Source organism: Nylanderia fulva, unplaced genomic scaffold (assembly GCF_048542155.1).
Source record: "Nylanderia fulva isolate GAGA-0341 unplaced genomic scaffold, ASM4854215v1 Scaffold12, whole genome shotgun sequence".
In the NCBI taxonomy this organism is placed as follows: domain Eukaryota; kingdom Metazoa; phylum Arthropoda; class Insecta; order Hymenoptera; family Formicidae; genus Nylanderia; species Nylanderia fulva.
This window is the reverse complement of record NW_028189409.1, coordinates 1989093-2010918: the sequence shown is the minus strand read 5'-3', so window position 1 is coordinate 2010918 and position 21826 is coordinate 1989093. Positions and strand designations below refer to the sequence as shown.

The 21826-nt window shown below is 32.6% G+C and overlaps 1 protein-coding gene across 5 annotated transcripts in view; it reads right to left on the bottom strand.

The window, feature by feature from the left end:
• The window catches only part of by (focal adhesion protein tensin), a 217913-nt gene extending 201292 nt beyond the window's left edge, over positions 1-16621 (bottom strand). For 3 of the 5 annotated variants that reach the window (XM_029309964.2, XM_085490268.1, XM_085490267.1), the window contains exon 1: positions 14989-16621. In XM_029309964.2, the coding sequence (XP_029165797.2) occupies positions 14989-15081 (93 nt within the window). In that variant the 5' untranslated portion in view covers positions 15082-16621. The remainder of the gene's footprint in view (positions 1-14988) is intronic. The other 2 variants (XM_085490269.1, XM_085490278.1) reach the window with 2 other exon arrangements.
• Positions 16622-21826: the final 5205 nt, after the last annotated feature.

The window sequence follows — 21826 nt, the reverse complement described above, 5'->3', positions numbered from 1 at the left end:
CCGTATAAGTCAGCACGCGACCATTACGTACCTTTGATTCTTCGGCTCGATTGCGCGCGTCCCTTGTCGAGGATAATGGTCCAAACAGGAAGCGCGAGCATACTTACACATTTATCCAAACGATCGAAATTCCGTTCTCCTTTATGCGGCGCGTTCCTGATGCACTTTCATGACGATGCGCTTAAACGCGTATGCGCATGGTGGAAGATACTTTTCCGAGATATAAAGCTCTCCTTCGACCATAAACAAAACAAACAGCCCTTTAAACGCGATAATTTATTTCCACTATCTTGTTACAAATATATGTTTCGCGTATATAAAAATATCGAAATAGCGCGCAATTTTTTTGCAATTTAAAGACAAAGATTTTATCGTCGATTAATATATTTAATTTATAAGCAATTAATTCAGATGATAATTAATATATATTTTTAGAAGATATTAATTGGATCTATAAAATAGTTTTTAAATCGTCGAACAAATTTTTCACGGTTCGAAAAAAGGTAATATTTACTGAAGGAGAGCTCTGTTCTTTCCGATTTTGCCAAACCATTATATTATTGTGTATATTTTTGCGTAAAATGCAAATCTGTAAATTAAAATTGTCGCTTTTAAGTTTTAAGGAAAAAAATTATATTGAATTTATAAGGGGAAGAAGACTTTAATTTTCGTGTTTTATGAACGAAAATATAATATTGTAAAGTTTCGGCAAAAATCGGAAAGAATTTTCACAAAATAATTACCCAAAATTTAAATAACAATTGATGACTCACTGATATGATGCACAGCAGCGGAGTTGTAACTGTAAAATATAGGTACATGGAAATTATATAGTAAAATTTAAAATAATCGATATTTTAAAAAATAAAATTATTATTTACATTGTGAGTTTTTCTATTTAATTTATTAAATGCATATTAAAAATATTAATTATTTTTATCAAGTTTTTTAAATATAAACATTTTATAAAATTTGATATGTAAAGATAAATAATTTATATAGGTAATATTTTATAAAATATGTAAAAATATTTAAAAAATCTATAAATATTGAATATATTTAAATAAATAATTTTAAACATTTTTAAACAATAAAACAAGCAAATATTATATATGTATCCAGACAGCATCAAGTCCAAAATTGGCGCATAAGATATATCTTTAAGATATCTTTAAGATGTGTTTTGGATATAAAATCATAAGATTTCTTAAAGCTGTCTTAAAGATTTCTTCATAATGATATTTTTTGCGCCAATTTTGAACTTGATGTTGTCTGGGTATATATGTATATACAATACTCTATGCACAAAAAATATATTTTGCAAATATATAAAAATATTTAATTGGGCTTAAATAGAGAATGATACATAAATTATAGTAATAAATAAAATAAATAATAAATAAAATAAATTAATTATTCACCATGTAGTTCTTACGCCGTTGCCCAATGCCACTCCGGGCCTCCTCCTCTTCGCAGAAGAGCTTCAAACTCGCGTTACTTCGTTCGCGACGCCCGAATTTTAGCTGTGAAATTCTCGACGCGTAGAAACGCGAGAGATTATATCCGCGCGATGACGATTACTTTGTCGCGAAATATTCGCGGTAAAGTATAAAGTATAAATGAAGTTTGTAGTGATTAATTTGAGATTATCAGCGACTCCCGAGTGCGTCGCGAGGGAAGTCGTCATTATCCTGAGAATTTCTCAACTAAAATTCGGGCGGCGCGAACGAAGTAACGCGAATGCAAGTGTTCTTGAAACTCTTCTGCGAGGAGGAGAAGGTCCGCGGTGGCATCGGGCAACGGCGTAGGAACTACATGGTGAATAATTTATTTATTTATTTATTATTTATTTTATTTATTACTATAATTTATTTATTTAAGCCCAATTAAATATTATCGTATTTGCAAAATATATTTTTTGTACATTATTTTATAATATAGAATATTATATATAATATATTTGCTTGTTTATTTTTAAAAAATGTTTCAAATTATTTATTCAAATATTTAATATTTATAGATTTTTAAAATATTTTTACATATTTTATAAAAAAGTTATTATGCAGATTATTTATTAAGAAAATACATTTTTAGATACCAAATTTGATAAAAAAGTTTATATCTAAAAATAAATTTTGATAAAAATAATTAATGCTTTTAATAAAATATCTATTTAATAAATTAAACAAAAAAAACTCACAATGTTAATAACAATTTTATTTTTTGAAATATGAATTATTTTAAATTTCATTATATAATTTTCATGTATTTATATTTTACAACTCCGCTGCTGTGCATCGTATCGGTGAGGAGTCTTACCAATTGTTACTTAAATTTTAGGTAATAATTTTGTGAAAGTCTTCTTCGAGTTTGCCGAAAACGGAGCTCTTCGTCAGTATTATCGAAAAGAAAAAGAACATGGTCAAAGAAACGAAGAGAGGAATAATTTGATCGAAAAGTTTTTCTAGCGATTTACAGCGGCTTTAAATTGCACGCATCTTGATATCGGTGCACTTTGGTCTGTCCATATGGATAGTGGTCCATCTTTTAGGATTTTAATGGTCCATTATCTTTCAGCCTATTTGGAGCCACGTTCTCGATATCGTTGATGAAGTGAAAACGCCCGGTCGGCATCTTAACTGAATAATAAATCGTACGACTAAGAGCTTCGTAATTCTGGAAACGATTATGCGATCCATACTTTCGGCGTTGAGGGGTTTATCTATTCTTTAGGGGATTGATTGTTCGTCGTTGAGTGCCGAAAGCTAATTAGCAACGTAGAGTGTTAATTTCTCTATAGATCGAGTACTTTATGCGCGGGAAAGTATGGGATTTCACATTGAAAGGAGATAGTTCTCGTTTAAGAGGATTTAGAAAGATTTTAAGAGTATGTATTAGTATGTATCTAAAAATAAATTAAAAATATATCAAAGTATTCAGAAAATTCTTTTTTTTCGAATAATGTAGAGAGAGAATTTTTTCTTAGAATTTACCTTCAAAATTATGATAATCGTGGGACAACATGATATTGGAAGAATTTTATAAGAGTTGCTCTGATTAAATATTTACCACAATAAAAATATTAACATCTATAAAAAATATTAATATCACAATAAGATATAAAATATGTTTGATTAATTTTACTATACGTACATAGTAAAATTTACTTATTAAAATGTACATATTAATTACATGTAGACATATATTCTTTGCTTAATGCTTTTGGCAACAACTGTGTTTTCTATGAAATATATGTAAGAAAACTAACATTTCTTTCGTGCACTGAAAAAAATGATTAAATTAATACATATTTAGTTTAATACTATCAAACGAATCATTTATCTGAAACAAATATTTATTTGTTTTGAAAAGAATTTTCTTACATCAAATAAATATTTTTCATATTAAATAAATATTATTAATTTCAAATAAATAAATGATTTGACAGTATTGAAATAAATACTTATAAGAATTAATTAAATCCTTTTCAGTGTGTAAAAAATAAAATGCAAGATTAAATAAATTTGCTGAATAAATGAAGAACTATTTCTTGGACTTGAACTCGTTCTATATTGATTTTCGCGTTAAAGTCTAACGAGGAGCGCTTTGAGCCTTTCCATTCAAAACTCATTCGTTCCATTCACTAACAAATATTTATTTGTTTTTAAAATATTTATTGTTTGGAAAGGATTTTCTTACATCAAATAAATATTTTTCATATTAAATAAATATTATTAATTTCAAATAAATAAATGATTTGACAGTATTGAAATAAATACTTACAAGAATTAATTAAATCCTTTTCAGTGTGTAAAAAATAAAATGCAAGATTAAATAAATTTGCTGAATAAATGAAGAACTATTTCTTCGACTTGAATTCGTTCTATATTGATTTTCGCGTTAAAGTCTAACGAGGAGCGCTTTGAGCCTTTCCATTCAAAACTCATTCGTTCCATTCACTAACAAATATTTATTTGTTTTTAAAATATTTATTGTTTGGAAAGGATTTTCTTACATCAAATAAATATTTTTTATATTAAATAAATATTATTAATTTCAAATAAATAAATGATTTGACAGTATTGAAATAAATATTTATAAAAATTAACTAAATCCTTTTCAGTGTGTAAAAAATAAAATGCAAGATTAAATAAATTTGCTGAATAAATGAAGAACTATTTCTTCGACTTGAATTCGTTCTATATTGATTTTCGCGTTAAAGTCTAACGAGGAGCGCTTTGAGCCTCTCCATTCAACACTCATTCGTTCCATTCACTAACAAATATTTATTTGTTTTTAAAATATTTATTGTTTGGAAAGGATTTTCTTACATCAAATAAATATTTTTCATATTAAATAAATATTATTAATTTCAAATAAATAAATGATTTGACAGTATTGAAATAAATACTTATAAGAATTAATTAAATCCTTTTCAGTGTGTAAAAAATAAAATGCAAGATTAAATAAATTTGCTGAATAAATGAAGAACTATTTCTTCGACTTGAATTCGTTCTATATTGATTTTCGCGTTAAAGTCTAACGAGGAGTGCTTTGAGCCTCTCCATTCAAAACTCATTCGTTCCATTCACCATCGAAATCAGACTCAGCGGTCGGTCTTTCGAAATCACTCGCGTCGACTTGCGACACTTGTCTCTCTTCTTGATGCGCGCGTGGGCATTCGAGAGAAAGGACCAACTACCGGGATTTGTTCACGGAGGCCCTTAGCCTTCTCTCGCATTCTCCTCGCCTCGGATGCGCCGTTAATTTTACGCAGAGGACGGCACACACACACACACACATACATCCATTCATTACTTTGGTTATTTCATGCGGTCTCTTTCCCGCGGCTTCGCGTCCTCATTGTTGTCGCCATTCCTCTTCAGAAATCATCCGGCGACCCGGACTTGCTATAAGACGCTGATTACCAGAGGATTCCCGCGTCGAAATACGGAAACGAAGCTCGGGAAATATTCTGCAGACCCGGTTGTAGAAAATATATAATTACGGTCATGTTCCGAGATCCGGAGCAATTTTCGTTCGTTTGTGCTATCTGTTTACGCTGACATAGGTACACGACGCAATCGTGTGTTTCCCGAAGCTGCGCACCGACAAGAATAAATGCGATTACGCGGGATCGGGCGAGATTGCGCCGGTGTTTGCACTTCGGATAAGTATACGGGCGTGTAGGATTTTATTTTTATCCGTTCTCGCGTATACATCTAATAAGAGAGCAGCGAAGGAAAATAATTAAGGTTTCTCGTTCTGAATCCGGTATAATGAAATATCTTAAGAGACTCGAATAACAACGTTTTATAATAATTCGAGATGCAGACGGACTTTAGAATTTCCTTCCATACTTTAAATTATTTTACTGCACTTGACGAGATTCTCACGAATTAATTTTTTTCATTATTAATTACTTACTTGCGAATTGTAAGAATAATTTTAATAATGCTTAGGAAAATCTATTATATTATTTCTTCGAATAAAATCGATTACCGTATTTGCATCGTACGGAAAAAGTTGTTTAGCGGAAGTTCCGGGAGCTTTTGAAAAAGTTCGCTTATAATATTCATATATCGGTTTTTACGATTTCGATGCCGAGCATTGTTATTCGTCGTGAAATTAAAATTAACGTTCGAGGAACGCTGATAATTAGATTCCACGTGCAGTCGTTGCGCACAATCTCGCGAGGATTATACGTTCTTGATGGCGAACCGCTCGCTAATTTAAAATGATACGAGCACAATAAATACAGCCGCACGGGCGGTTAAAATATTTCAGTCGGAAAGTTCCCCCGAGATGAGAGCGAGGAAGACCGACGACATTATATAGTCGTAAACTATTTTTGTCAGACACATCAGGTAACCGATCATAAACTCGCGGATTAGTCGTCGCCGCTGATAGAGATTTTTCCCACATTGGGCTAAGCCCTGATCGTAAAACGCTTTGCATTCACGAGAGGAGTCATGTACGAGAAAACACCGTGTTTTACCACCCTTGACATTTCCCAGTATTGTCTAGCGGATTATCATATTATCACGTAAGCACGACGGAGCAGACATTCTCAGATTCGCCTTTTTGCTGTGATACAATATATTCGTCTGATGAACTACTTTCACATAAGGAAAGGCTATTATTTTACGATTGCAAACTGCAGTCGTTATGTCGTGCAGAAATCCATTGACATAAAATTGATAACTGTAATAATATGAATTTTTAATGAGATTGGTTGGTCGGAAAAAAGAAAAGAAGATGTAGTTATTGTTTGTTAAAAAAAGTTTTGTTGAACATATTTTTATATATATTTTTCTAGACAGAGAAAATTTTCTCTTAGAATTTACTCTGAAAATCATGGTAATCGTGGGACAATACGATATTGGAAGAATTTTATGAGATTTTCTGATTCATATTTATCACAATAAAAAATATTCGTATGTACATAGTAAAATAAATCAAACATATTTTTTCGTATTGTGGTAAATCAGAGAATCTCTTATCAAATTTTTCCAATACCATGATTGTCCCACGATTATCATGATTTTCTTGGTAAATTCTAAAAAAATTCTCTCTGTGCAATTATAATTATAGATATAGTTAAATAAAAAAAATAAATAATATTCTTTTCAAAAATTATTAATTAATAACGATGTAATAAAATGATATATATAATAATATATAGTAAGACTAATTAAATCCGAATAAGAAAGTCGCAAAAAATTATATTTTCTTATTATATATCTTTATTAGAAAATAATGATCAAATTCTTATTTATATTTTTTGACATATTGCAATATGATACGCGTTCCAAGAAAATCGAAAGTAATATCAATAGATATAAATAAGCATCACGTTTTGTTCGACATACACTAATAAATGCATCTCATTTGCCGCACATGGAACTTTCGATTCTCTCGAAGCCGAAAATGGTACGTCATTTATTCAAAACAATGAACCAACGATTAGAATTATCGTACGAGCCTGAAGCATCTTTTCGATCGTCGGCTTCCTTATCGTCATTGCTCAATGTCCAGTTACAAAGATCTATACGTCGGGCCGATATTTCTCTTTCACAAGATACGAGATACTCAGTCGGAGAAATCGCGAAAGAGATCGATGAGAAATGACGGCGTCGTCATTGGAATTTGTTATTCCGTTATAGGCATATAATTAATATAGCAGAAATTATTTTGCACGTCTAGCGTTAATGATATCGTATTATAGGAGAGTAATTATAGGTTGTCTAAAGAAAATGCTTACTTATATATACAAGATTCGATCTGAATGAGCACATTAATGAAAGGTTCTTAACTTGTTGTAGACAATAAATGATAAAAATTTACGATTTGCAATATTGATATGCTAATGTTAGCATTCTGTGTAGATATTTGTCAAATAAAATATTGCAATTTGTACGTATCGATTGGATTTTTATCGGATAAAAATAGTTCCTGATAGAAACGTTCCAGAAATTTTTTATCCAATAATTACTTTCTATATGTATTCATATTAGTATTCATACCATTAAATTACAAGATAAATTTATATACTTTATTCTTATAGCGTACTGAACATTATATTATAATATTTAACATTAGCATGAAACATTTTCTCATCTTAAATCGATTAATCTCGAGAACAATGCGATATGCAACTTTGTTGTCGCCATGGAACAATAATATATAAGAATACAAAGTATCGTAAATTTTATTAACTAATTGTCATATAACAATGGCTAATCGGAATACATCAAATATTAACAATGGTACAAAGAATTTTGCAAAATATTAATTGGGAGTGCGCATTTAGTATTAAACACGTCTGCTATACGTAATTAAAATTCCGTTTTACTACGTTTTATTCTGCGTATAAGAAAGAAGAACTAAAACTCTCCGCGATATATTATCCTAGAACTCTCGAGAAAGAGTGTCATTAGCCATTGTATCCGTGATTAATGGCAAAAATTAATTTGAAAAAGAATGAAAAAGGACGCGAGACTTTCTCTCGATCCAATCTTGAAGAGTTCTTGCGCGAAACAACCTAGTATTATCTCAAATGAGAAAGTTGGTCCTTCTTGGACAACGCGAAAATACGTCACATACGTCCTAATTGTGGAACTTTAATTGCACTCCGTTACGCAACTGCAATTAAGGAATCTCGAGAGAGGTCGGCATCGTCTTAGGACCGTGATATCGCGCGATTTAATCTCCTTCTCGCATTTATTTCTTCTTCTTCTTCCTTTCTTGCATTCTCCGCAACTTAATGCTTGTTAAGTCTCTTTAACATTGTCACACTTTTTTCCTTTTCGCCGGATATCAGTCGCACTTAATCCGCGACGTGGAAAGACAGCTTTGCGCGCCGCGAAATGAATAGTTGAGTGCCATTCGCGAAGAATCAGACGAGTCATACTTTGCAAGAGTGAGATAATTTCATACATATACACATACACATGTTACGTCTATTAGCATTGTCATTTAACCAGACAAATGGAAGTACAACGCAATATTTATAAATATCCTGGCTGTTGAAGCTTATAAGTTGCATTATTCATTTAACGACACGTTTTTGGTTTTACTAGCGCTAAAGAATAGTTCAAACAAGTATAACTTATGATAACTTATTTAAATATGTTTAATCGCTATTATAGAAAAATTATCTCTAGATTTTTTTACTGAATTTATTATTCGAATGAATTACAATTTGATGTGTTTCAAATTAAAAGACGCATCTTTGACAAGCATTTAAAGAGACAATGGAGAAGAATTTTATTAATTCAATTATCTTGGCTTATAGTTGAAAGCTTCAAGTTTACAATGCAATTTAATTGTAAATTACAAACGCGAGAGTCACAGCTGTGATACAATTTTAATTTCAGGTAAAGGCGATGCAATGCGTTTAATGAAGTCAATATTACATTTCATTTTATTAATTTTTATTTTATATACACCTACATATGTGTGTGTGTGTGTTATGTATGTATTTATTTATTTAAAACTAAAAATTATTTCTTTATTTATACATTGCAAAAAACATGATAAAATTTTATTATTTTGTAAAATTAAAATTTGTTAAATATCTTAATATTATATGTTTAAATTATATTACAAAATTCTTATTTTCATCAATAATATAATAAATACTAAACTAAAAATTATTTCTTTATTTATACATTGCAAAAAACGTGATAAAATTTTATTATTTTGTAAAATTAAAATTTGTTAAATATCTTAAATTATATTACAAAATTCTCATTATAAATACTAAACTAAAATAATATAATAAATTTTGAATATTTATTGCACTAAATTTCGATAATCGGAAGAAAGTGTTCTTTGTACATTCGTTATGTTTTGAGTCTACGTGCTTTGCAATTTTGGACGCTATAAAAATATACGACGAGACTGTTGGATAGTTCTCCAAGAATGATGATGCGTCGCGACGAAGACAAACACGCGAACAAAAACCATCGTTGTTATTTTTAACATTTATATTCGGGAACGAGGGAGTCCTTGTCTTTACTTCTGCGATCTAAAATCGCCGTAGACATCCCTGGGGCTAAAAATAGGACAAGGGTAAAACCGCTGCGTAATTGACCGACTCGTTCTAATCTCGTTAGGACGATTCGCCCTGCATTCAATTAGCACCGATCTTCGAAAAGCGAAGGTCGAACAAGAAGTTGCGGTCCAAACGTCAGCACAAAAGTGACACATCGTAACACTTTTAATCGCGATTTTCGAGAAAATCGATAAAGGAAACCGTCGAACCGTGAACAGAAGTGGTGGAAGAAAATCTGCAAAAATCAGCATAATTTTCCCTGTCCGAGCCATACATTATGCGTAACCGATCGCAAATCGCAAATTTATATCAGGATTGGCGAATAGACACGCATTTCCCGCGATTGATTTCTATATTTTAGCGAGTATCGAGTCTATTGAGATCTCTCATAACCGGGCATTACGCCCGATCGGTTCCTGAAAACTCCGGCAGACACGATAATTTTCGTCGAAAAGGTTAGCAGACACGACTTCTCGCACGACTTCTCGCAAACCCGCAGGCCTTGCAATTCGCGTTGAGGATTAGGTAATTCACGTAATCATCCGTGGTTCCTGAAACATCGCGAATACGCAAAACTATCAATTACGCATAGATATATAGTGATGCACCTGCCACGAATTTTACTTTAAAGTTGGATTTATACATATTCGTATCAGCGATAAGAGAGAACCGTGTGTTCTCTTATTGTTATGACTATGTTCCGGAATTTTGGGTATCGGGATATGGAAAAACTATGTAAGGCAATATTATGACAGCGTCCACGAGGTGTAAGAAAAATACGTGTGCGAAGAGCAAACAACGTAAGGTATTGAGCAAAGCCTGGAGTAAACGTACCGCAAAGCGGAGTGTGTTCATGCGCGTAGGTAGAATCGACGACGTGTGAAGAGATCTAACCTTTGGAAAGATGTTGCATCGCTCGCTGCTGGGGCTAAAAACTTGGAGAGCGTTACAAAACTAGCGTCTATAATAGAAAATATTACTTAAACGATAACAATTTTATTTCATTTACACATGTCTCTTATATGATATATTGTACCAGTAGTCGAGGAGTCTCGTTAAGATAAACCAATCACACCCGTATAAATATTCATACATTAATATTTTAATAAGATTTTGTGATGATATAAAATTTCGCAGAGCCATAATTTTACGATAATATACAAATTCGAATATATAATCGATATGAAGTCATACTTTATAAAATGGTGTAGGATTTCACAATCAATTACTAATTAAGTATAATTATACGTATAATATTTTAATTATTAGGTATTCATATAATCAGATATATTAAATAAAATATAAAATAGCATTTGCACACAGCCAATATATATACAATATCTTCATTATTTCTGACATATATTTTGCATTTAATTGATAACGATAACAGATTTCTTTTTTGTATTCTTTCAAAATTTCAAATTATATAATAAATATTTCTATAATTAATTATATAATTTTTATTATTAATAATTAATAATAAAAATTATATAATTAATTATAGAAATATTTATTATATAATTTAAAATTTTGAAAGAATGCAAAACAGAAATAATTTAAAATTATAAAATAAAAATTATATAATTTTTATTAATAATAATGAATAATAAAAATTACACAATAAAACTCAATATGTGTGTGACGCATATCCGTAGTATTATATTAATTCCAATTCACTCTTTCTTAGATACAAGAAATTATTTTAACTTATCGAAATTCCGAAGCATAAATATCCTTTCCGCGTGAAATACCAATTGTCCAGACGGGAACGAATTGCCGCGTGGGCGCGTGTAAAAATCGGGCCGTGCCCGAAGGGTCCGCTAATTTAATTGCCGATCTTACATCGCGCAAGACGACGACGATGACGGTGGGCGGTATTTCGTACATACACGCATATATGCAGGTGTACCGCTTGTGCGTCGGTATCAATAATAGTACGGTTATAATAACAGAGAGAGAAAGAGAACCATGGTCTCTCTCCTTCTCTTGTTCGGAAACGCCAACTTGAAGTCACGGCTAGAAAGCCATGGTGGTCGGACCGGACTTGAAGCATCGACAGCCTACAACGCGTTGGGAAAAATATTTTCTCATCTCGTATGTATTTCCCGTACAATCATCATAAATTAGTAATATTGATTGCGAAATCCTACGCCGTCTTATAGATTGTGTCTTCGTATCGATTCGATTATTCGGATTCGTATTGCGGCTCTCCGTGAAATGTCATATTGTTATCAAATTATATTAAATTTTTATAGATTTTATCATTATTTGATACAACTTCGAATATCTTTTTCCGTAATAAAAATGATATTCCAATAAAAGAAAATTTTCTGAAAAGAAATTGTATGTATGAAGATATTTAATAATATAGTTTATTAATTTATTATATTAAGAAGTTTAGAAGATATTAAATTAATCAACAGTGTTTTTGCAAACATAAAATTTCGTTGGCTATCACATTCATCATTCGTTTACCGAGCCGTATAATTTGCGTTCGCGCATTTACGTCATTTTATGCAGATAGAAATAATGTTCCGGTTATAATCATTTTCTAGAATGTCGTTTAAAGTGCCGCTTTAATAAAATGTCATGACGTGCCGCCGCGGTTACCTTAGTATTATGTAATTGCTTCTTAATTCTTGCTTTTTTACTGATCTTACCTTCGTATTTTCTGCTCGCGATTAAAATTATTTTAATACTATTAAGAATTCTTAAAAATTACATGTTACATCTTTATAAATATTTCTTTCTCAAACAAAATAAATTATTTTAAATAATTTTAATATTGCTAATAATTCTCGAAAAAAATATAAGGATATGCTTAATCGAGTGTTCAATATTATACGCGAGAATTGTTTTAAAATAAACAGAACTCTTGAAAATAATCTCACATATGCTTTTCTCGCATCATTAAAATTGGAGCGAGTTGAATGAGAAATTTTACATTAATCAGAATTTTATTTTCTATTAATTCCAGCAAATTTATAATTGCAAAGCAAATTTTGTTGAATCTTCCACCCATCTGTTATTTCGCGATATACTCGATATACTCGATTACCAGTGCCAGTTTATTTTTGCAGCTTATGTATGCGCGTTTCATTGTAACGGTATGCAAATACGGAAGCCAGCGATGTGAATTTTGATTACGTAATGATTCACGCGCTTAAATTTATTTATTTTCCGATGTTACTTCGCATTTTATATACGCAAAAAAAGATTCAACTCAATCGAATTGTAATAATTAGCGAAAATCGCCGAGTGACATTTTTTTTTCATCGTGATGACGTTGTACTTTAATTATATGTACGTATATATACGCGTGCACATGTCTGCTGGGACAGCTTGTCCGACACATACGGTATGCAAAGAGAACTGAAACACGAGCACTTTGCGCACGAATGCTGTGTCGTGCACCGAAATAGCATTTTTTTTTGCTTCCTGGATTGTAATTTTACCTCATTATTCGCATAAAGTGTTGTTTCGGTATTTTATAAGTTAGCATTATAATAAGATATATGTATAGGCACATAAAATTATAATCTTTAAGATCAAATTTCTTCAGATTAATTAATTAATATTCTTAATTAATTAATTAATAATATTACATTAATTGATTTAGTCTTTATTATAATTGTGATATTTTATTATAAGTTCCAAAATGAGCAAATTTAGAAAGATATCAATTTATATATAAAAATCCGAGTTCTCGTTACATATATCGTGATATCTATTACATCCGAATAATATTTTTGTTTTTCTTGAATCGGTCATAATTACTGCGCTTTGGTATCCTCAAAATATGTTTTCGTTCCGTACCCGGAAGTGTTACGCGATTACAAAGCAATGTAACAATGACATCGTACAAAAGTCGCTTCAACAAGTTGCTCGTGCAACGAGCGCGTTGATCACGAGCTCGAGCGGAGCTCGTTGTAATTTTAACAAGTGGCTAACATCGCGTCTGTTATTACCGGCTTAATTGCCGGGTCGTGCCCAAGATATCGTCGAATCGATACCCGCAGGGCGTCCGTTCCCGAAAAGGGGCCCAGAACCGAGGAAAAAGGCCGTCGAGAATTTAATAAATCAGCCAGCCAGCAGGGAGGAGAAAATGTTGACCACCGCGGTGTGTCCCTTCGTCATCTGGAAATTTTGTATATCTCTCGATCTTACGGCATCTCGGGATGAAAGAAGCTGCCTAATAACCGTCGCCTTAAGCGGAAACCCACCTACATTCTCTTGTATTAAATAAGAGAACTCTTGCTGTGTAGGTTTTTTCTTTCTTTTTTTTAGTTTGTCGTACCACTTATTAAACGGTTCTGTTCTATTTTTCCCATTATCTTTATTGAATTTATGATATTCATAAAGAAGAGCAGTGATAATGAGAAGGAAACTGAGTAATATAAGGAAATGACAGCGGCGATTATATAATCGCTCTATAGGGAAATATTATTGGAATTTATCGCGAGGCTATCGGGTCCTGATCGTTGACCTTAAAACGCTGCTTTTTGGAAAGATAATTATGTATATTAAAAGACAAATTGAGATTAAAATGTTGGGTAAAATTAACCGAATTCGAATCTAACAGTATTAGTGTTTACAACACAGATGTCATAAATTGCGATCCCCAAACTGAACGAAATATATTCCGATTTTAATTATCATAAATCATTTACATCATTACACAGTTTTCTCTCTATTGTAATTACTTGATAATTGAGAAATCATACATATTCGAATATCAGGCTTCGTTTAAAAAGCGAATTGAGAGAGCTAAATTTGTACATGAGAGAAACACTTCATGTTTCATTCGTACATCGTGATTATAACGCACCCATAAAGTATTATGAGAACCAGAATACTTTCTCGTTTAATCCAAGAGGCTTGTGAAAAAATTGATAGTCACAAGACCATATGCCACAATATTGAATAAATCAAGTAAAGTAGTATTACGGTTTTTGTGCCGGTTATGAATTATAATGACTTCCCTGAGCATCTATTTTTAAACAATCTCTAGAGAATCTAGATCTTTTTCGAATAAAAAGTTGCAACATGTGTTTCTTATTAAACTTCATATACGATTAATTAATCTTTTAGTTTTTCGTTGATTTTATCACTTTCCACGAAGTTAAATATAAAATATAAGATATAAAAAAAATTAATTCTTAATAAAAGAATATAATCAAAGATGTACGTTTTTATTTTTAAACATACACTTTTATGTTTTGTGCTCATTTATATATTTTTATTCTGCTATATATTTGCTCTGGGAATTTGAATAAACTCTGTTAAAGGAGTTGACGGGTAGAGAATTATGGTTCGAAAAGTCTTTTGCTTGAAAGAAACGACTTGAATGTGTATCGAATTTTCGCTCGGTTCGTTCCGAGATCCGCTGCGAGAAAATCGCGCGGAAAACTTTTCGAGAGGAATCTTACCTTGACGAGCAGGTGGATCGGTTGACTGACGCTGAGTGGTTTGCCCCTCCTGGCCTTTCCGCCTCCACCACCCAAACACTTTATCCACGGCATTCCTGAAACGTTTCCTCGTCTCCGCTTGTTATTTGCAATTCTCGCCTCTCTTCCTCCTCCGCTTTCGTGATTCTTCTTCCGTCTTTTTCGCCGCTCTGCCTAAGATTCCCAGAACTTCTCACTAGTTTTCTTGAAACTTCTTCGTGTCCGGAGCATCGCACGATGGGATTTCCCTTACTTCGGGGAGATTTTGCTTCACAGATTTTTCAACATAAGTCTGCCAGATTTTCGTAAAATGGAAAATCGAGAAATCGAAAATCGAGTAAAAACTTGACGATAATTCTGGATGATTTCTGACGTTCTTGAATGTTTGATGCAACCAATTTTTTTTCTCGAACGAATTCCACAGAGAATATCTTCGCCGATGCGATTTGTATTTTCCCGAGGAAAGATAAAACTCTTCTTTCATTTATAAGAAAGATTTTATATATTGTACTCTTTTTCGAGTCGTTCGCGAACAGAATTTCCGCGATTTTCACGTTTTCATGGGAGTTGCCGGTGGAGAACTTTAGTGGAGTAAAAATACGCGCGAGGATATTGTGAGGATTTTCCTTCCGGGATACCTGTGCGAAGAATCGGTTTCGTCTCAGGTGTAAGTGGAAGTTTTATCTGTGGTAACTCTAAGCGCTCAATCTCTTCAGCGAGATTTCATAATAGCCATATTCACACCTTCGCGGAAGTACTTTTTTAGGGTCTGTCAGCAGTAAACCTTTTCCAAGAATATCCGCGAAATATCCTGCAACGAGATACCGGAGTATCCTCGGAGGAGATGTCTCGAATAACCTTCCTCCCTTTGGGAATTTCTCCTTCCTTTTCTTTCGTTCTACTTTCAAGCTTTGCTCGAGAACGCTCGTGCTCGGTTCCGGGGAACAGTCATAATTCTCGTTGTACAAATGTGGTCCCGATTAAATTTAATAAATGCAATTAGCGATGCGATAAATACGGTTGCCACACAGTTTCGTTTGACGGAAGTATGCAGTTGTGTATTTTGTTGTGTTACTTCATTATTCGATTTCTTTAATTAAAAGATTCTTTTTATATGTAGATGTTACAAATCTGCAATTCTGTATTTAATTATCTTCCGCAAGAATTTTCCTTAATACAGTTCCTAGTATTTATCCTTGCAAGTTTAATAGAAAATGTTGATTTTTCTTTCAATCAAGTGTCAAAATTTCAATTTTTTCTTCGTAATTAATTTTTCATTTTTTTTTTGTTTTTTTTCGTCTTGCGTCAAAAATCAGCACCGCTCGATTTTTCCTTTTTTGACAGAACTCAAATCCGACGAAACATTTTATCGGACACGATTCTTCGATCTCGTTCCTTTAATTTTGTCACACATTTCCGGCGCGATCCACACCATTTCTGTCGTCCGATAACACGAGTCCACAACGGGAGGGAAGAAACGGGAAGAAAATGGTCACATGTGCTGCGCGGGAACGAGTTTTCCTCCTGGCTTTTCCCTCACGTGGCACCGCATCGGCGTGAAACGAGCGACGTCCGCTCTCGCGCGCGGCTCTCGCAAGACTGGCGGCTGTCCAGTTCGCTATCGGCGATTTTATACGCGCGCCTTGTCAGAGTACGCCTGGACTGGGTCGCGGTCCGCGTTATCGCGGAGGATGCTGAAGACGATCGATATTCAATTCTGCGACGCGGTCTGCATTAAATGTCAATGAAAAATGCGCGGTAAATAAGAAAATTATTTCCAAGTCGAAAGAATCGTCGATTGCGCTTTGTATATTATTGCAAATTGTCATACGATTATGAAGATGATCGAACCTCGTGAGACACTATAATAAAACAGCGTGTTTTGCTCCGATTTTCCGTTAGGTCGCTTCATGAAATATTCATGAAATCATTATTATCGTCTATCGTCGATTATTATGGACATATCGGAAGCTTATTACATTATCGTATTGCGTTACACCCCGCGATAGCACACGGTGTCATTTCTCATCTCGTAACACGGCGACACGTCAAAGTTTAATCGATGTGTCCTGAGAAATTTCGATTGTAATCTTCCATTCTCATCGATCATGGTAAGTTATAAGGCAGTGTCTAGTTTTCTTACCGTCACGGTTTTGTGTCCCAGAAGATCGCTTCAATTTTTCATTTAAAATTTACAAATATATCTATTGTCAAAAGTTCAGTTCGCCATCATCGTGTTTTCTTCTTCTAATCAACGCTGCATATTAAAACACCGCACCAGCATCTTTAAATCCATAATTAATGCGTTAGCGTGTTTATCCTAGGAGATTACACAGTTGAAAAATGTATGTTAAATTGAATAGATATCACATGTTCCAAACGGCTTACAGAAATTTTTGTGTTAATTTAACATAATATGGATATATATGTTAATATGGATATGTTAAATGGAAGCGCGGATATGTGTTAATATTTCAACAGAAAATAAATGCAACTTCAAGTAATTTAAAATAAATTTTGTGTAACGAAATTAACATAGTTTTAATTAATTAAAAATATATTAATAGAGTATATATCATCCCCACTTATGTTAGAAAATAAAAAATCAACCATTTCTTCTGTAAATTTTACCAGATATAAATCTTATCATTAATAAATCAGAACATATTTATTGTGTAAAATTAAACATAGATAGATTTTTTCAGTTGTTTTAACAATTTAACATTTAAGTTCAATTAACACAACCGCAATATGTTAAATTAACACATAAATGTGTTAAATTTAATGGACTGTTTTTAATAAGAAACACAAATTTTCCTACTGTGTACGAAGACGAGTCGTGAATCTTCGGAGTGAAGGAACCAGAGTCAGACACAGTTTGTCAAACGAAAGGCAGATCTCGTTCGAACGAGGGATAAAACTTGGTTGAAAAATATCTGAGAGGATCTCTCTGTCTCTTTATCCCTTCTTTTCCTCACGTTCACGCGAGATTATTAATGCGCCACGTCCGGATCGTAATACGTTAAACGAAAGTCGTGTGTATACCGTATCGTGTGCCGGTCACCATTATTTACGGGCTCGACCCCGTGTTACGATACACACAGGGGCCTCACGATCTCCCGTCGAGGCCCACCCCGAGGGTCAGGCCCTCGACAGATCGCGGATCTCTACTATTTGCCGATAAACTCGTTACCGATTCCCATCCGTTCATTAATTACCTTTTTTATTTGATTTTTTATTTTTATTTTTCTTTATTTTTTTTTTTTTATTTCGTACGACCGAATTAATTCATCAGCGACCTCCACGTCGGCGCGTGCACTACCGGAGGACAATTTATCTTTTTTTTTTCTTTCTCTTTTTACGCGCGGGCGGTCCCAATCGACCGGTTAGCTCCGCAGTCTGCCGACGACTGACAGAAAACGCCAGCCGGCACCACGAAGAGAGAGCGGCCCTACCGACGAGCGGCCCGAAGGGACCGGCACAATCCGTGTCGAATGGCAGGCTCGGCTTGGCTTGACTCAGCTTTGCCAGCCAGCATCTGCGAGCGTCGGCTGGGATGGCCGCGGTTTCGAGGTCGCTCCAAGGATCGATTCGGTTCCGGTCGCGTTTATGGCGCAACTTCCGCATAGATTAGGAAGTTAGCCCTTTGTGCGATGCACCTCGTATATGTATGTATATATAATGCGCTGATGCACCTATGCACTTCCGGCCCGTTTTGCGAATTAAGCGAACAGAGGTCTGGAGGATAGTTTAGGCGACTATCATTATTGCTTTGTGCTTTGTCAAGAACCTGAAGAATCTAACAAACGCAGAAATGGTATCCCATAGGAAATTGCTGGAACTAATTACCTGTCATTTTTTTTTAGTTAAAATAAATATTTTTTAGTTTAATAATTTTTTTCAGTCAAGATATGAATTGCTGAAACTAATCAGCTGTCATTTTTTAATGCATGCAGTTATTAAATAATTTTAATGGATATGAATAAAATGTTTGTATACCAGTTTCTTTATCGATAAAAAATAATGAAAAAGATACTAATAACTATATAAAATCACTTAAACTAATTATAAATATTTTTAACAGTGCCAGATTTAATAGCAGCTATTAAAAGGATCCTTAGTAACATTAAAAATGACATGTTAGAAAGTTTGAGTGACATGTTAGAGTTTTTGTAAAAGAAACGAATTTTACGTGGTGCGCACTTCGAAAATATTTATTATTAATTACATATGTGATTATTAGCACTTTTTTTATTACTTTTCTTCAATAACATAAACTGGTATACAAACACTTTATTTATATCCATTAAAATCTGCAGACTTTCCTCTTTCTAACACGTTTATTTTCTTAATAACTGCATGCATTAAAAAATGACAGCTGATTAGTTTCAGCAATTGTACATATTTTGACAGAAAAATTAGATATTAAAATAAAAAATATTTATTTCAACTGAATATTTATTTCAATATTATCTATATAATAAATTATTTATTTGAAACAAGTAAGTCTCTGTTTTGGAAAGGATGTTCTTATGTCAAATAAATATGTTTCACATCAAATCAATATTATTAGTTTTAAATAAATGATGTATTAGGCAGTATATTGAAATATCTATTCAATAAATTTTTTTCGGTGTTCCTTTTCAAAAAATTTTATTCTCGTCTTATTTATTCTTGTTCATATCGCAAAAATGTTAATAGCGGAACATGTCTGTCGCATTTCGTGCATATCTTCTCATTCCCAGTGATAAAAGCGATACGAATCGATAATAAAATTGAATGTCCCAAGGGACGCTCGAGAGAGACACGGTATTTCGTATAATGTAAACTGTGTTACAAAAGGGTATCAACGAGAAACACGTTTACATCTCGTTCTCGGTGCAACGACGAACGGTGTACTTTATGATAGGCGGTTGTAAAGTCAGTGCTGTACTAACCTTTTATCTTTACGCTTTTGTCGTCCGGCATAAAGCTGATAAAATAAAATAGCGAACAAGAAATAAGTATGGAGTGTGAAAAAAGTAATTTTTCGAAAATAAATTTATTTGGGAAGCCGAAGTAAATTAAATGATAATTTTGATGTAATAATTTGATAGTAAATATCACAAGATATCTGTATTTTGAAAAAAATTGTAAAAGTTTTTATATAACATTTTTACTCATCTCTTAAAAATAAACAGGTAAAAATATTATACGTCAATATGTTAAATTGTTTAAAATAATGCAGCAAAAGAATAACTTATTTATTTAGTTTAAAGAAGAAATTGTTTTAATATTAAAATATGTTGTATATATAAAAAGGTATGTGTGAATATAATATATTATAACATTTTTGTTCTCTTAAAAATAAGTAGATAAAAATGTCGGTAACACGTTAAATTGTTTAAAATAAAATTAATAACCCACAATTAAGAGATAATTCATTTATTTAATATTTAATTACTTTAAAAAAAAATTTGGTATACTAAAATATATTGCATATTATTTTTTATATTTAATGATAAAAAAGCATTCTATAAATATAATATAAAATGGATAATGTAAATAATTTGATTGGAAGTTGACTTGTGAAATTTTCAACAGAATATACGCATACGAAACTTTCTATTACATTAGCCTGGTTAAATGGCACTGAAATTAATCGGCTCTAAGAGCACCTTTCCGATTTCCGACTAAACGAGTTATGGATCGGCCGCGGAATTTTAGTTAATCCATTTACATCGTACGAATTTTCGCGATGATGAAGTGCCGCTCGCACTATTGTATGCATTTAACGGATGCATTGAAATGCAATCCGACTTTACAATTTCGGCTGTAACGAACAACACTTGTCTCGCGTTAAAGGATCGCTAAACTTTTATGTATAGAGTAGGTATATACATATAATTCAAATACGCTCATCCTGTCTCTTTGGATCGAAAGGAAAACGAGCTTCCAAGTTTTCTCGTCTTTCTTTGTGACGTCGGAGTCCCTAATTAAGTTTGCACAGCACTGTCGTCGCGTAAGGCGGAAAAGTATGTAACTTTCTTGAGTTCAGAAGGGAGGTAATGCGAGCGGAATACTTAATACTTAGCTCGTAAGTATATACTTATGTAAGTATACAGAGAAGTTCATTTAATATCGTCGCTTTCTCATATATATATATATATATATACGAGAAAGCGAAAATTAAAAATTAAAAAAGATATATATATATATCTTTTTTAATTTTTAATTTTATATATATATATATATAATTAATAATCCAATCAAGAGATAATTTATTTAATTAATTTAAAAAAGAAATTTTTTATAAAATATATTGCACGTTACTTAATATTTAATGATAAAAAAGATATATATATATATATATATATATATATATATATATATATTTGTTGTACTTTAAAGATTAAAAATTTTTTTATTTAAATACGAGACTTTTAGAATCGCAAATAAATTATTTGAGATCCTTTTATGGTTCTTCCTCGTCTCGTTTCCGGTTATAGAAACAAGATTAGCATTGCATAATAGCGCGCCGTGCAACTATCTCTCTGTAATGATTAATGTACCGCATGAATTACATGAAATTCCGTGTTATACATGAAACTGCAATATCGTGTAAATCGATGCATGACGATGCATCGATCGGAAGTTGCGTGTTCTGGCTGCTCGTCTCTTTCTTGCCGTCGAACAACACAAAGTCGCGCTTCGCTATTAATGTGAGACACAACACAGCTTGACGTAACGCGAGCGCACCAACCCCTTCCTCGGGCAAAATGCAATATCGAAGTGCACCAGAGTGCACCTACGCATATGGCCGGGTAATGCCAGTGGCGTA